We start from the raw sequence: 17,430 nt of genomic DNA on the forward strand, positions 1-17,430 counted from the left end.
TACTTACATGGCTCAAAACCAGCATTCTAAAAGATAGTTCCTAGTATTAAAACACAAACACAGGTGGCTGAAAGTAAACCATCCATCATGCCAGATTACAGTGTAGAATATGTAATAATTCATCTTCCATTACTCATTCCCCATTTCCCTGGGTTAATTAAAGAAAATAAGGAGGGAAAAACAGAAAAAATAAGGAATGCATATGAGTTTGGAACATGTGCTTGAGTATTTCAACCACAGAAAGCACAAAAGTGTTTCTGGGTTTTCACCCTGAGTCAGCACAAGACACAGAAACGTAATTTTCTTTATTTTACTGACTGGAAGGGAGACAATATTTAGCTTTCAGCTATAAAGAAAGCAAGTATCCAATATGCCTTTGAAGGGATACTTCTGAAAACTCTGAAAAAGATCTTTTAATTTTTTTATATCTCATTTGAGAGTATTCAGCTCAAATTGTTGAATAATATTTTTATGCTCTTTTCTTTTTATAGATACACATTGAAAAATTAACCCTGTTTTTTCCTCTGGAATTGCCACTGTCCAGACATTGCAGGCCTGAGTTATCTTCTCTCTCTTCCATAAATTCTAAAACAAGTAACTATATACCTTGATTTGTCAGCCTGCTGCAGCAAAAGCACAAGAAAAACTGTGCTAAGTAAAGATTAATTTGTTAAATCCCAAACTTCTATGCTTTACATTTTCACTGAAAACAATTGATGAAAATATAGGTTATAGTATCAGTATTTGTTTTTAAGGTTCCACAAAATTCTTTATAGGATTTTCTATCTATTCGTTACTTTGCAGTTTTCAAAGAACAAAGCATGTAAATAGTTCATGGCCAACTGCTGCTTGCCATTTAATGAAGAGAAAGCAAAGATGTTCCAGACTATGGAAGCTATTTTTAGATAAATCTATCTATGTCTTTATTAGGCTTTTTTAATTATCAAATTTAACAACAAAACTAGTCTTTCACGGACCTTAAAGATTAATTAGAATGATGTTACAAGGTCTGATGAAAAAACAATCTAACGAAATAAATATTGTTCCACAAAAGTTTACATTAATAACATTAAGAAGTTTTCAAGATGTTACAGGGCACTTTGCTTTTTCTTTAATAAATATATGAATACTTTATTTTCATGGATCCAAACAGTGTGTTTGTAGTTAACAGTATTTCCAAAAAATATTCTTAAGAGAATGATATGATTACTGTTTGCAGTTCAGTATTTGGTTTGAAAGAATACCCATCTATCCAGAAAAAAATAGTTAAATTAAACTGAAATGAGCTGAGATCTCTGGGCAAAGGAAGCAGCCACACTAGTTTGCCTTGTGGAAAAAGTATTTTGTGACTGGCCATACCCATCATGGTAGCAATTATGTGTCAATATCAAGACATGCTCTCAAAATTCCAAATATGTTAAACCCCCCCCCCAAATATTAGGATCTCTGAATATTTCAAAAAATAATACTCAAGGAATGAGCAGTAGAAAATGTTACGTCAAAGGAGATTTTAATGAAACATTTATATACTGTTTAGCACTGATTTCATAAGATTGGAAATCATGCCACGGATTAAAGCAATGGTATTAAATATAAGGCAGACAGTGACAGAAGATGAAAGCGGTCTTGGAAGATATGGGACTATGTTTGCATAATACAAGAGACAAAGTAACTCAAAGGGGGAAAAAAGTAAATAGTAAATCTGTGACCAAAGGGATGGAGGGAATATCCATGAAGAGTTAAACAGTTGAAAAGCAAAATGAACATCAGGCATTGGATATGGGGAAAGAGCCAAATATACCTGTAATGCACAAGAGAGTTTTTACTGAATGTATGTGTTGGAACTGAATCTTGTTCTTATTAAAAAATAACTAACAAAATGTGAAATTTTAACTAGACGAAGACACTTACCTTGATATTTTGTGCATCAACATTAGCTCCAGCCTCTAACAATAGACTAATCACTGTAGTATTTCCTGCTAGAACTGCCCAGTGTAATGCTGTATTCTTATGATATTTGTCTCCCAAATTCACTGAAACATTAAAAGTAAGCAGCAACCGAGTAGGATCCACACTGGAAAATTACAAAAACATTATATAAACAAAGACTTATTATGTTCATTTAGATAAAAATTCCTTGGAGAAAGAGTAGGTATTCTTTTAGACTGGGTCAGGTTGATTTCTGAATTAATTAAAATACAAATGAGTGATTTATTACTAGTGACAACCACAACAGCCTCCATTCATTGGAACCACCCATGCATGAAGAAGCAGAACTATCAAAGCAGAACCCAACCCTCAGAAGCAGTCTTGAAAAATATCATGGCCATCTGACGATTTGTTGCAACTGAAGTCCTATCATCTTCTTTACAAACTTCCCTAATAAGGGGAGACTACAAATTGAATGGAAATTGTCAAAGACTTCCAATGTTGGGGCATCCAGAAGTTGTGACTAGAAGACCTTCCAACTTGCTATTGTATTGTATTGTATTGTATTGAAGAAGACTATGTCAGAGATGGATTTTTAAACAGAAGTGCACACTGGACACTTTGAGAATAACTATGTAGCATCCTTCACAAAGGAGGTATTTATCTCTTCTTGAATCAAGCTATACACACCCCATCAAATTTCTTGAAAGATCCAAGCTGGGCATGGATCCATTTTAATGAAAGCTAACCTCATGTCATTGGGAGTTTTATCCTTTTTCTCAGACCTCACTAATTCAAAAGAATCTGAAATGATCTTACAAAATATTGCTCTAGTCATGGCACCAGACTAGGGGTGTTAAACTGGTGGCCCACGGGCTGGATGAGTCACGCACAGGCCATGCCCACCCCAGCTCTGAAAAGGGAAAAAACATCATGAAATGTTCACGATGGCAACCTGACGCCACGAGTTTGATACCCTTGCACTAGACTGCCCAAAAGCTGTTGAATCTGGATCAAATGTCAGGAATTTTAGCTGTGAAGAGCCTTCCAAACACAATTCAGGGGCAAGCAGTCAGTTTTCTAGCTGCTCTTAGAATACAATTACAGTGGAGAAATACAGTTTTTCATTGGTCTGATTATCACTGTATCCTGCCAAATCTGAATTGTTCAGTGACATTAATTCTTCATTTCCTCAGTCCCACAGTTTATTTTCCTATTTATCATGTTGTCTGGATTTAATTTCATGTTCTTTTCCTTGTTTAGTCATTAGAGTTCAGTGATGTCCAAGATATTGAATATTTCCTTGAAACTGGATAACAAGGGGCAAGAGCTAAGTATTATCAATATAATAATGCGAATGACATGCAGTAGATACTTATAAACTATACATATAGTTTATAATACTATGAACAATAGAACTGTGCATAGTTTCAAAATAATTTGAAAGTAGTGTGTCAATCCTTATGTATTTCTCAGCTATTCATTAAAGCAGAATTACTTTTTCAGGTTTCAATGAAAACTTGAAAAAATATCCTGCTACTCTAAAAATGTGATAGAATATCTAACAGACCAAGAGTCAGCAGAAGAAAAAACAAGAATGATATAAAATATACTTATTAGCTCAGAGAGACTAGAGGTAGCATGGGCAGGTATAAGAAAAAAATTCACCTTAATTATGCTAAGTTGAGCACGAGAACTGCTTTGACAGGCTTTCAAATTTTGTTGTTACCCTATTGGCAATATTTTTCTGGAAACTGAAGTGGCTTTTTCCCACTGAGTTTGCTAGCTTTGTTGAACTACCTTAATGGACACTAGAAGAGTGCTACGCACCTGAGAGGCATGAACCATTTCTTTCAAATAATATTTAGGAATACAAAATTCTAACTTATTTGACGTATGTATGCTACTGGAATGTTAAAAATAATGGCCCACAAGTTTAAGCTTAAATTACCTGTGTGTTCTATAAGCTGCCCACATTAAAGGTGTCATTCCATTTTGATCCATCATATCAACATCCTGATGAAAAAAGAAATAATCACATATAAAAAGAGAAATACCAAGGGAAAACATCTGGATACCTCCTCTTAAGGAAACTTAAGACAGTATAATACTGTGCTATTATGAAGCATTTTAGGTGTTGACTGAAGGTTTTATATTTTTGCAATTATATTAAACAATTTTGTGTGCATGTATTTGATCACAGTTTGTTGTAGGTGCAAGAGCACCATCTACTGTTTTAGGTCAGTCATTTCTGTAAATGAAATTATAGGTAATCCTCAACTTATGATCATAATTGAATCCAAAATTTCTGTTACTAAGTAAAACATTTGTTAAGTGAATTTTGGTCCATTTTACAACCTTTTTTGCCACAGTTGTTAAATGAATAACTGCAGCTATTAAGTTAGTAATACAGTTGTTAAGTGAATCTGGTTTCTCCATTGACTTTGCTTGTCATAAAGTCACAAACAGTAATCAGGTGATCCTGGGACACTGCAACTGACATAAATGAGTCAGTTGTCAAGCACCTGAATTTTGATCACATGACCATGGGGATGCTGCAATGGTCGTGTGAAAAATGCCCATAAGTAACATTTTTCAGTGCCATTGTAACTTTGAACAGTCACTAAATAAACTGTTATAAGTTAAGGAACACCTAGAGATAGTAGGAGAGGAAGAAGAAGTGTGGAGGAGAGGTAGGGGAAGAAGAAAGAGGTAAGGAGAGGTGGGTGGAAGGGAGAGAAAGAGAAGGGAAGGAGGGAGGAAGAGAGAGGAATAGGAGAGGGTAGGAAGGAGAAGAAAGAGGGTAGGAGTAGGGGAGAGGTAAGGGAAGGAAGAAGGGGAAGGAGAGGAGGAAGGAAGGAAGCAGAGAAGGAAGGGAGGGAGAAAAGTAAAGAAATGGAATTAAATGGAATAATAATATAAGAATGGCAAAGAAAAATAATAACTGTGAATGTATACCTATAACTGTATGTAAGAGAATAAATGACAGTAAAAATATAAAGCACAATATAGGTAAATAATATTTGGTCATAAGTAGCTAAGTATAAATAAATAAGGAATTGTACATAAAAATGGATAACGAATAAGGAGATTATGAACGCAAGATAGAAATGTATAGAAGGGAAAACACTAACTGCAAAGAAACCGATTCGGAACTGCTATATGATATACGATGGAACTTATTGTTCCTATGTTTTTTTAAGTCATGTGTTTGTTTCTGTTGATGTGCTTATGTGTTTAAAATAAAAATTTATAAAAATTAAAAAAAAGAAACAAAAATAAGTTAAGGAACACCTGAATTTATACAGGTAGTCCTTGAGATACGACTATAATGGAGTCTGCCTATTAGGGTTGCATGTTGTGGCCATTGTTAGGTGAAATGTGTGCATTTGTGAGTGGGGACAAAAAGGTGGCTGCATTTGGGTCGCTGCCACACAACCTGGGGACAAACTACTTTGTTCTACTGTCTTACCAACTGTTGCAGAAACTTTCTGCAGACCTGTGCAGATTTTTCTAGGGTAGCAAAATGCAGCAAATTCTGGCATCCATTTTGTCCTGCCCACAAACCAATGGGACAAAATAGTGGCCACATTTGGATCGTTGCTGCACAGCCAAAGTATACATGGTCTGCCACTTCCACAACCTTGAAGGTATGGAAAGTTTCAGAAGGCAAGTGTGAGATGTGATGGCCATGTGGGATGGAGGACCAAGCTTTGCAGGATTCCAGCGAGGTAGGATGGGGGAGAGTGTCAGGAGGGTGCTGCAGCAACCCTGTAATGGGTTGTAAGGGTGAATAACCATAGGCTACAACGTATTATCTCCAATTAAACCAATTAAATTCTCTATTTGCAACTGAGTTCATTTAGATAATATAAAACAATTTACTAGTACTATATTCAACTATTCTGCAGTAAGTTCTGTTGACTTCAAAGAATTATACCCAAGAAGTTATGCATAGTACTGCATATGTTAATCTCAGAAATGCAATTATAAAATACATGTGAATATGTAATTGTCACTCCTAAAGTTATGAAACAAATGTACATACCTGTCCCTTGGCTATTAGGTAAGCAACAATAGATGTATGTCCAAACTGGGCTGCTAAATGAATACAACTACATCCTTCTCCATCAATTAATGATGGATCTGCACCATATTTCATAAGCTGTACAACCATTGATAAATGACCCTGTCTAAAACAATAAAAACAGCATTAAATTTTGTAATGTAGCTTTTGCTTTATTTGTAAATTATTTCACCTAGAGAAGAAATACGAACCTATTTAAGTCTATCTATTTACAAGATCATTTGTTCTCCAAATCATCCTAGGTAACAATTTAAAAATTGTTGCTCACTTCCTATTTTTTGAAAGTGATAATTTTACCTTTATTTAGCCAGATGAACAACTTGACTGAACAATTTTTATGCTATTCCAAGTCCTTAATATGTGGTATAATGAAAAATCCATAATTTCTTCAGTCCTGTCAATCTAAATTTCTCTAGATCTACAGATAAGACAGAAAGCCGCCTGGTCTGCACTCCTGATAAAACAAGAGCCACTAAAAATTGCACTTTCACATTTTCATATGAGCCATTACATTTTTAGATGATAAGAATTACAATGTAATGCATTTAGGTGGCACAAATTTGAGGGAAATCTGATTTATGTACCAAGAATTTTGACACAATAATTAAAACATGGAAATATTCCATGAGCACATAGAACCCCTTCAGGCTTTACATTCATCAGTCATGCAGTTTGTTCTTTCATTTAATAAACATACTAGATATTTTGCTATGTTTTCTTAAAAATTGGTTCTCGAAAATTAGTGTATTAGTGAATATACAGATAAGTCCTTTTAAAATCACTAATCAGCAAATAAAGAACTCTTGATTCATTGAACTGACTGATAATAACCATTGGCTTACCTAAAGGGTCCTTTTCTGTGCACCGCGGGAGAGTCCAAGCAACGGGTTAAATCAGTCTGGTTGCCCTGGGACTGAGGAATATTTTTCCTTGGCCACGCCTCCTGGTGTTACTTGGCGCCAGAATTTTGATAAGGTCTGGAACCATGAAGATTGGAAGCGTGATGAAGCAGTAAAAGAAAGTCCAAGTTGATACGATGGTCATGAATCCCTGGATGGAGAAGCCAGGGTGGGTTGGACTCTCCCGTGGTGCACAGAAAAGGACCCTTCAGGTAAGCCAATGGTCATTTTCCTGTGTACCACTTGGAGAGTCCAAGCAACGGGACATACCCAAGTTATATGTCACTAGGGCGGGCAGGACAGTCACGGGATTCAGTCGTGGAAACAACTGCCTGTAGAACCCGCCTGCTGAACTATGCTTCAGCCAAAGCATACATGTCCAGTTTATAGTTCCTGACAAAGGGCGATGGTGAGGAGCAAGTAGCCGCTCTGCAGATGTCATCAATGGTAGCCTGGGTAGCCCAGGCCGTGGTGGTGGTGGCACTCCTTGTGGAGTGAGCGGTAATGTGTCGAGGTACCGCCCTGGACTGATGTTCGTATGCAGCTGCAATGCATGCTCTCAACCACCTGCCGACCGTGGAAGATGTCACCTTCTTACCCAAGGAGTCTGGTTGGAATGACACAAAGAGGGCCTCTGACCTGCGGAAGGCTGCAGAACATTTGATGTATATCCACAGGACCCGTCTGACATCCAACTTGTGCTAAACACGTTCCCTTGGGTGGATGGGATGCGGGCAAACGTTTGGTAGGATGACTTCTTGCGCCCTGTGGAACTCTTTGCTCTTTGGGATGAAGGCAGGGTCCAGATGCAGTATGACCCTGTCCAGGTGGATGACACAAAAATCCTCCCGGACCGATAAAGCTGCCAGTTCCGAAATGCGTCTCGCAGATGTTATTGCGACCAAAAAGGCAGTCTTTAAAGTGAGGTGGCGAAGAGATGTCGTACGTAGAGGCTCAAAGGGAGGAAAGGTAAGAGCCTGTAGGACCACCATTAACTGCCAGGTGGGATAGCGGTGAACCACCAGAGGCCGTAAGTTGGAGGCGCCCTTAAGGAAACAGCGAACCCTTGAGATCTTGCTGAGGGGCTGGGTCGGATCGCCGGACCAGACAGTGGATAGTGCCGCCACCTGATGACGAAGAGTGTTGGGGACGAGACCCTTGTCTAGGCCCCCTTGTAGAAAATCCAGTACGCAGGAAACAGGTGCAGGGACTGGATCGAGACAGTAATTGTCGCACCACTTGGCGAAGGTGGACCACGTGGAGTCATATGTCTTGGTCATTGAGGGTTGTCTGGATGCCTGGATGGTACGCACCACCTCCTCCGACAGGCCTTCGCTCCTCAGAAGGTCCCCCTCAAGTGCCAGACAGCCAGCTGGAGCCACTGGGGGTCCGAGTGTACTATGGCCCCCTGGCTGAGGGAGACCTGGTCCTGAGGAATCTGCCATGGAGAGGACACCGACAGGTTGACGAGGTCGGCGTACCATGATCTTCGAGGCAAGTGGGGAGCTACGAGGACCTCCGCCCTTTCCGTGATGATCTTGCAGATTAACTGTGGAGAGGCGGGAAGGCGTAAAGCAGACCCTGAGGCCATCTGCATCGAAGGGCAACCGTCGCTTCCGCCCCCGGTGAGTGGAAGTGGGAGAAGCGTTGGAGCTGCGTGTTCTCTCGGGTGGCGAATAGGTCGACCACTGGGTGCCGAATCTGTGAGACAACTGTCTGAACAGGACTGCCACTCTGCACTGTCTATGGTGGTCCTGCTCAACCAGTCCACCTGAGTATTGTCCACTCCCGAGATGTGGTCAGAGTGAATGGATGCTATGTGACGCTCCGCCACCTGCCCAGGGCTCCGCCATGAGTTTCCTGGACCTGGTGAAGCCCTGTTGATTTATATGTGCCTTGGTGATCACACTGTCCATCATCAGGAGGACGTGCTGATGAAGAATGTCCCGATGAAAATGTCGCAGGGCAAGTCTCGCCACCCACAGCTCTAAGAAGTTGATGTTGCAGGCTGCTTCGGCTGGAGACCACTTGCCTTGAGTTAATGCGACGTCCCATGTGCGCCCCCCAACCGGCAAGGCTGGTGTCTGTCATGATGACTACTCTCGTGGGCTCCTTGAACAGGTGTCCCTTCAGTAGAGCTGTCAATTGCCAGCACTTGAGACTTCTTCACGGTTGGGGGAATCCGTACCCTCATGGATGAGTTGCTCCTGTTGGCTCTCTGATGGGGCAGGAGAAGCCACTGTAACTCTCTGGAGTTTCAGCCTTGCCCAGGGAATGGCCGAGATGCAGGACATCATCTTCCCCAACAGTTGTTATAGGAGTAGCATGGAGACTTGCCTCAACCTCAGAACCTTGTGGGTCAGGGATACTAAGCTGTCTATCCTGTCCTGGGAAAGGAACATCCTGCAAGCTGAGGTGTCTATCACTGCCCCAGATGGATGAGCTTGGTAGTTGGGGTGAGATGACTCTTTTCCAGGTTCAAAGAGAACCCGTGACTCCGGAGGGATCTCATGGTGATGTGGAGGTCCTGTAAGGCCTGTTTCGTGGACGACAATTGGATGAGAATGTCGTCCAGGTAACATTGAAGTCTTACGGGCCTGTGCCTGAGTTGTGCTGCGACCACTGACAGAACCTTTGTGAAGGTCCTGGGTGCAGACGACAGACCGAATGGAAGGGCCCTGTACTGATAGTGTCGGTGGGAATAGAAGAACCGAGAGGAACCTTCGGTGTTGTGGCCAAATGGGAATATGTAGATAAGCCTCCTTCAAATGATGGAGACTCTGGTGGCTGATACAGCATTAGATGACTGGCAGGTATGCAGAATCAGGAACAGTTCATAGAAAAAATGCCAGAAGAGTAAACTGGGGCTCTGCAAATGAGTCCAATGAAATCCAGCCACACAAACAGGAGGTGAGAAGGTGGAAAAGCAACTGAGGCTGCAAGACCAGGCAGATAAGGCAGGGAGAAGCAGTGGATAGAATTTTTTAAAGACCCTCCCTGTGCCGGTGAATGATCACCAGGTGGCCAAGATGCCAGCACGGTTTGGGGAAACGTTGTGGGTTGCAGTGACCCAGCCGGAGACCCGAAACAAAAGGTGCAAATTTTGAGCCTTCCCAAAATGGCCACCGCTCCGGTGCGAGAGAGAAGAGGGATAAAGATGGCAGCCGCGCGATTTAAAGCGGCCACGCACCTCTTTGCGGCAGGCTGCGCCCTCCGAAAGTAGAAAAAAAATGGAAAAAAAACAACTAAAAGGTGAACTCCGGCAGTGCCGGAAGCCTTGCCGCCCTGCCACACTTTAAAGCAGATACGGCAGCTCTCTGCTACCGTCTAAAACATGGTGCGGCAAGCGGAGCACCCACCACCACGCCTACCTCCGAGTCTCGAGGAGAAGATAAACGATGTGAAGAAAAAAAAAACAATTAAACTGTACTAGTTATGGTAAAGGGAAAAAAATACACAATAAGGGAAAAGAAAGGGAAAAAGCTTACAAAAACAAGTCCTGAACGGGCAGACTGAGGAAAAATTCTGGCGCCAAGTAACACCAGGAGGAGTGGCCAAGGAAAAAGATTCGTCAGTCCCAGGGCAACCAGACTGATTGGGACTCTCCAAGCGGTACACAGGAAAATCCACTGTGATTTGCTAACACTAACAATAATTAAATATACAGTACATAATTTTTAAAAACCATGGTAAATATGCATAAAATAACACATAAATGTCAATGTCCCAAATAAAACCAAGTTTGTCAACGTCCCAGACTAAAACCAAAACAAACTCAGCAGTAACAGAAGAACCCAATTGGCAGCTACTTATTCTTTGGAGCATCTACTTTCAGTGTCTTCTGAAATAAATACAAGGACTTACAGCCACAAGAAAGTCCAAAATTTCTGTTGCTAATCAGGCAGCCATTAAGTGTGTTTTGTCCCATTTCATGACCTTTTTGCCAGAGTTAAATGAATCACTAGAGCTAAGTGAATTGTGCAGTCATTAAACAAATCTGGCTTCCACCGTTGACTTTGCTTGTTGACTAGCAGGGAAAGTTACAAATGATGATCACGTGACCCTGGGACAATGCAATTGTCATAGATACATGTAAGTTGCAAAGCGCCTGAATTTTGATCACATGGCTATGGGGATGCTGCAAGGATCATGTGAAATCTGGTCATGTCACTTTTTTCAGTGTTCTTATAACTTCAAGTGGTCACTAAAAGAATGGTTGCAAGTTGAGCACTACTTGTATACTGAAGATGTCAACCAGGATTTGTCCGAAAAGCCAGTACTACTACAAAAGCAGTAGCTGTGTGCATCACTCCCCACCCCACCCCTTATGGAAATGGGATGCATCTTCTTTGGGACAACTGAGTCAGTCAGGTCAGTTACAATTGCAGAATACGGTTCAAGAGAATGCTCGGTGTCAAGCTATACAGGACTTTAGAAATGGAAACCAACATTTTGAAATGCATCCATTCTTATTGAAAGCTCATGCAGGGTTCAGTAAAATATGCTCCTGGCAATGTGTGCTCTACAACATAACAGGCAGGTTTCCAATCAACTATGAATTCCAGATGTTCTTCAAAAGCAGCCCCTGCACTAAACATTGCACAAGTACAAATGAGTGGTGATGATATGAATTATTCTAGGTATGTCTTTCTGCTAGATAGGAGCACAGTTGATTTAACACACACACACACACACACACACACAGCAAAAACAAACAAACACTAGAGTAAATGCTGCCCTATCTATAGCCTATATCTGCCCAGCAAGCAGTAGCTGTGAGTCCAAGTTGCAGATCTGCTTCCTCAGTGTCTGACAAAGATGATATCGAGACTCAGTGTCAATCAGCAACCCTTTCTTGCTGGATTTAATTTGCAGTACAGTGTTGCAAAAATGTTTTATAAACATTAATTAATAATGAAATTATGAGAAAACATCCAATTTTCCCACCTAGTTGCCCAATGGAGTGGTGTGGAGTTCAGGTCACCTCCTAGCTGGTCAACAATAGCACCTTTTGATATGTAGTACCTGTAGACAAAAAATAAGTATAAATCTAATAATAGGAAGACAGAAAGTGATAACACTTTCATCAAGAAATGCAGGATACGTTTTATAAACCTAGAAAATCATATTTTATATTCATTATATTTTTGGATTAATCAGTAAATCATATACTTGTTTTAAATAGTAAAAGATTAAGGGAATCAAAGTGCATTTATGGTGAATACAGTTGTCAAAAAAACGACTAATGAGAAACTGACTTTTAAAGTAAAACTGTTACTTACATAACTATATACAGAAATTAACTGATAAAAATATTTTAAATGCATGTTCATTCATGCCGTTACCATTAGTTTTTATCAGATTTTAAAAAAAGCAAAGACTAAGATAAGCAACTCAACTGCAGACCTTCACTGAAGTTGGGGGACCAATAAGTTTAAATAAACTCCATATTCACTGTGGGAAGGCCAAACTGTAATTTGCAGAATCACTGCTCAGGAAGCATTAAACATTTGAAAAGTAATGTACATATATATAACCCATGTAAATTGACTTTATCTCCAATGTTCTTCTCTGCATCATATCCTACTGTGAAAGGAGATAATGACCAGGAAAGAGTTTCATTTGTGGTGACCCATTTGCCTAATTTGTCACCTTTTCAGTGCCAATGACTTTTAAGATTTTAAAATCTTTTTGTTTCTCTTCTTTTTTAAACAAGTGACATTTTAGTTGTTTTATGCTACATTTTAATATTATAATTTATCTAGCAATCTTAGAATGAAAAGCACCATACAGGTTCATAAAACAAAAAGGTTCCTCCAAGCAATGTGCATAGCAATCCTAATTCTTTATGAACTCCTTGGCTATTAAAAAGTTGAAAAATAGTCTTCAGCCTTTCATTGCTACATAAGCAGTTACAGTAGCTGGCAGGCTTCTCTCCAATCCCTTATATACCATTTCATTTACTGCAGACTGCAGGTGGTGTCAGCTGACAAAAGAACATCAATTATAGTATTTAAAAGCAGTAAATTGAAATTTTGTAGTGATGCCAAGTAAACTGGACTGGAGAGATTTTAAATATATTTAAACATTTAAATGTGGTTACTTTTATAAGCAAAAGTTTTATGAATTATGTATGAATTCCAAAACTGTTAATATTTATATTTGTATTGTATATAATGTGTGTATTAATATATTAAATATTATATTTGTATTTTCTGTTCTAGAATATTTTTATTTAAACTTTATGAGTGTAATCCTCAAGATGACAATACCAAATAATTCAAATATCTCATAAAAATAATGCATGCCATTAGCCTGACAGAGGCACAATTCTCTACAAATGTCTCTAATCAGTTTGCCTTCATTTTTCATACTAAGCATTTATTTTAATGAACATAAATTATTTGTTCTTTAAATACAGCTTTCCTTATATTGCAGACTAAACAAATTAATCTTTTTCAAGGCACTACATATTGTGTCAGTAATGACTAAAGTAAAAATGGAAATTATAGCATTTATTAGTGAGGAAATGGCAAAGCTACTCTATTTTTTTAGTTTATTAATCTAAAATGATAGAAATGTAACTGTTAGAAACCTATAGTTTGAGCATTACAAAATAAGTATTTGAAAAATGGTTATCAAAAGCTATAGACAACACTAAATTGATATTTTTATCAACTGCTATGATCAATTATTTAATGAGGAAATAGTTCTCTAGAGGAAAAACACTATAAAAAAGAATAGCTACCATTTGAATGAATGAACGAACGAACGAACTAACTAACTAACTTTTCTTACAGCCATTGGCCAATCAATTAATTACTGTTTAATATATATGACTACACAATCTATTTATTCCTAATCTAACTATGATAGAAATATGGTTAAAGTCCTATTAAGAAAATTAAAAACTGATTTTGACAGAAAAGTAGCACTTACTTCACTAAATCCAATCTGTTATTGATTGCAGCCCAATGGAGAAGCGTAACATTTTCTTTATCAGGTTGCCGTACATCATAGCCTGCTTCTACCAACTCACAACAACGATCATATATTCCATACCTTGAAGAAAAGTATAAGTAGTCAGTAATTCGGAATTAACCAAACTTAATATTTGAATTTGAACAACACTGGACAGAATACAGAAAAAAAGGGAGACACTCTTTTTTTTCCCCCCAAATGCCTTCTACATTTAAAATGCAATGCACATATTTTCCTGTTCTTCCAGGGTGAAATCTTACTGTTTCTGTCCTGCATAATCAATATTATGTATCAGTAAACACTTTATATACTTTCATTATGTAAACCAAGATTAGATTTAAGAATTAAGTGCCATGGTGGTGAAGAGGTTAAAATGTTGTATTGCAGGCTAATTTTGCCGATTGCCAGGGGTTCAATCCTCACCAGCTCAAGGTTGACTCAGCCTTCCAAGGTCAAAGCATTTGTTTGCGTGGGGATTAGTATGAATACTATAGATTGCTTATAGAACAGCTGATGAGTAGGCAGTTTTTTCCGGAGGCTCGACCTGGAGCCCTGCAATTTTACCTCCATCACAATTTAAGTCTGGGCACTCACCTAGAGGTGCTGCAGTTCAGAAGTAAAGGACCGCCTGGCATTGCCAGAACAGGTGATGGGCAGACAGCAGCATTCCCTCTGGAGGCTCCAGCTTGGGAGCCCGACAAATTCCCTAGCCTCTCAGTTTACTTAAGGATGGCAGAGGTCATTTAATGAATCAAAGCAAGCAGTAAGACGAATCTTTATTCATTTAGAGACCCAGTTGATTCGCTTAATGAGCATATTTCAAAAATGTCATAAAAATGAGTCCAATTCATTTCACAAAATTTTGACTTACAACCCTTCCCTAATGGGAAGGCTCCAATAGGGTCACAGCTTTACTATCTGTAAATCATGGAGATAACTATTCATCACCATTACTTTCATCTATTCCTTCTCCACCCTTCATCAATGCATTATTTATAAGATTTTCTAAATTTCTAATACATTCAGAATGAAAAGTCAGAGAATTTGGCAATCCTGATTTAAAAAGTGAACTCTCAACATGTGCAATTTCATTGACTCAGTTTATACCACCTGTGGAAGAACAAGTTGTGAAACACAGGGGAAGAAACACCCTTTGTCTGCTCCTTTTAAATAGCCCCTCCTGCCTATGCTATTAGCAGAGGTAAGATAAAAGAATGGAATTTAGAGCTCAAAGAGAATGGAGAATCAGCTCCCCCATCCATTCCCCAATCTCCTACAGTTCAAGCTAGCAGAAGAATTAGGAGAGCTGAAAATCTTTGAGGAAAAGCAGAATTGTGTTACAAGCCAGGAAGTTATAAGATAGAAAGCTAAAGCTTCAGTTATGAAGATGTCTAATGGAAACTAGAGCAAAAAGACTTAGGACAGTTCACCAGGAGCATGGCTTGAAAAGGCTTGCTGCCAGTTTCGGCAGTGAAGGCTAGAAGAGGCTTGGTGAGTGAATGCCAAAAAGTCCTAGGCGCTAAGCAGTGCTGTAATTGAAACCTACTGAAATTGACCAGCAGCAGACTAGTGCGGGATGGTGTAGCCTATAATAACAGCTGGAGGGTGAAACTTCCCCATCATGCTATTCCCTTTCAGAGTAAACATCACTATTCAAAGCATTAAAAAGGAATCAGAAACAAATAAGCAAAATCATTAGAGAAAAAGTAAAAAAAAATGAACCACCAATGTCATGCACTATATTTATATATTTGTTTCATGTGGAAATCAACACTTAAAATATTAATTTTGTATTGTAGCAAAGATTGTTTAGGATCAAAAGAGTCAAAATAATCTATGCTTCTGTCACATTCATTCATAATTACCGGTACATAACAATACAAAATTAATACCTTAAGTGTTGATTTCCAAATGAAACAAATACCTTTATGCTGACAAAAAAATACACTTACTGTGTGGCTTTGACAATATCCCATGTGCTGTAATCATCAATGTGGCTTTTGCGCCCAAGAGTTTCATTGTATCCGTGGTTATAGTGACCTTGAGATTTGATTTCCTGAAAAGAAGCAGTTTTATTAAACTATTTAAAATATATTAAAATGTCTAAAACAGAAAAGTATCAGTTCCACTAAATCAGACTGCTGATCCATTTAGCTCAATGTACTCTTTTCCACTATAGCTCATATCCCTAGATCAAGTATGTACAATTTTTGCAATTCACGTTTCCAAACTTCTAGAGGACTAAAGAAGGCCTCAGAAACAGCCCATTTGTTTTCTGTTTTTAAAAGATTAATAAAAGTGGGAATAAACACATTGCTCCCATTGCCATCCTTAAGATCTCCCTCTCCTTAAAACCGCTTGAAATGATACATCATAAATGTGGCCATATAAGCATGATTTTGGACTGATTTGAGGGTAATTTAAATAGTTGAGATAGGTCATTTTCTTTCTGAGAGCATCTTGATCCCATTCTGCCTTCTATTTTAAAAACAAACAAGCTGCTGAAATTATATAATCTCATGATGTCATAGATGCCATAAATTGAGATCTGTGAGGCTACATAGTTTGTGGGGCACTGATTACCCCCTTCTAGACAGATTACAAACTGGATGAGAGTAGCAATCCTCTTTCACTATTAATCCCCAAATGATATTCAAACACACTGCTGCTAAATCTGGGGTTTCCATATGGCTATTGCAAGATTTCCTTCAATCAGGAAGCACTTACATCAACAATTCAGCAACATTAGTTTTAGTGTAGCTTATTTTGATGTAACCACTGTTGTATGTATGTATGTATGTATGTATGTATGTATGTATGTATGTATGTATGTGTATACACACACACACATATATATACATACATACTGTCTGTATTAATAACTAGTTACAATACTAGCTACTGTACAAATAGATGTACAATTAAAATAATTACTTTAAAACATGATCATAAAAAAGATATGAAAAGATACACAATTCTTTTGCTTAATATTATTAGACATATACACAGCATTTCAGTCAAGAGTTCAAAGGGCCTACAGATTGGTCCTGCTTTTCTTATTTTTTTCCTCAAAGCAATATTCCTGTAAGGTAGATTGGGCTAAGAGAGAATGACTGACCTCAGTCACCTAGTAAACTTTCATGGTTGAGAGCAGATTAAAGTTTGAACTCCTTTACTTGTAGTTCAACAATGTAACCATTACATCATGTTGATTCTCCTTTAAACTGGGCCAAAGATTTTCAAATTTCCAAGTTTTTTGCATAACTCTTCAGTAAACTTGAATCTCATTCCAGGCAATTCTACACACCTATTAAAATAGATTGAGGCACACAAAGCAGACTAACTGTACTATGTTTTGTAGCTATTAATTATTTACAAACTTCTCCAATCTACCGTATTTTTCGGAGTATAAGACGGACTGTCAAGCCCTCAGCAACCAAGAAAGAAACCACTTAACTCCATTTTGCAGAATTAAGAGTATTTTTACTGGTTATGAAAAGATAGGAGCTAAGCAAACCAAGATCTGACGCGAAA

At 38.5% G+C, this 17,430-nt stretch overlaps 1 protein-coding gene across 1 annotated transcript in view; it reads right to left on the reverse strand.

The window, feature by feature from the left end:
- The window catches only part of ZDHHC17 (zDHHC palmitoyltransferase 17), a 65,351-nt gene that overhangs the window by 37,113 nt on the left and 10,808 nt on the right, over window positions 1-17,430 (reverse strand). The window contains exons 2-7 of the mRNA XM_087723417.1: window positions 15,849-15,952; window positions 13,855-13,977; window positions 11,863-11,940; window positions 5,978-6,122; window positions 3,881-3,945; window positions 1,912-2,074 (exon numbers count right to left, since the gene is read on the reverse strand). Of these exons, the coding sequence (XP_087579543.1) occupies window positions 1,912-2,074; window positions 3,881-3,945; window positions 5,978-6,122; window positions 11,863-11,940; window positions 13,855-13,977; window positions 15,849-15,952 (678 nt within the window). The remainder of the gene's footprint in view (window positions 1-1,911; window positions 2,075-3,880; window positions 3,946-5,977; window positions 6,123-11,862; window positions 11,941-13,854; window positions 13,978-15,848; window positions 15,953-17,430) is intronic.

Source organism: Thamnophis sirtalis, unplaced genomic scaffold (assembly GCF_051295495.1).
Source record: "Thamnophis sirtalis isolate CommonGarterSnake01/CBP01778 unplaced genomic scaffold, rThaSir2_p1.2 scaffold_9, whole genome shotgun sequence".
Classification (NCBI taxonomy): domain Eukaryota; kingdom Metazoa; phylum Chordata; class Lepidosauria; order Squamata; family Natricidae; genus Thamnophis; species Thamnophis sirtalis.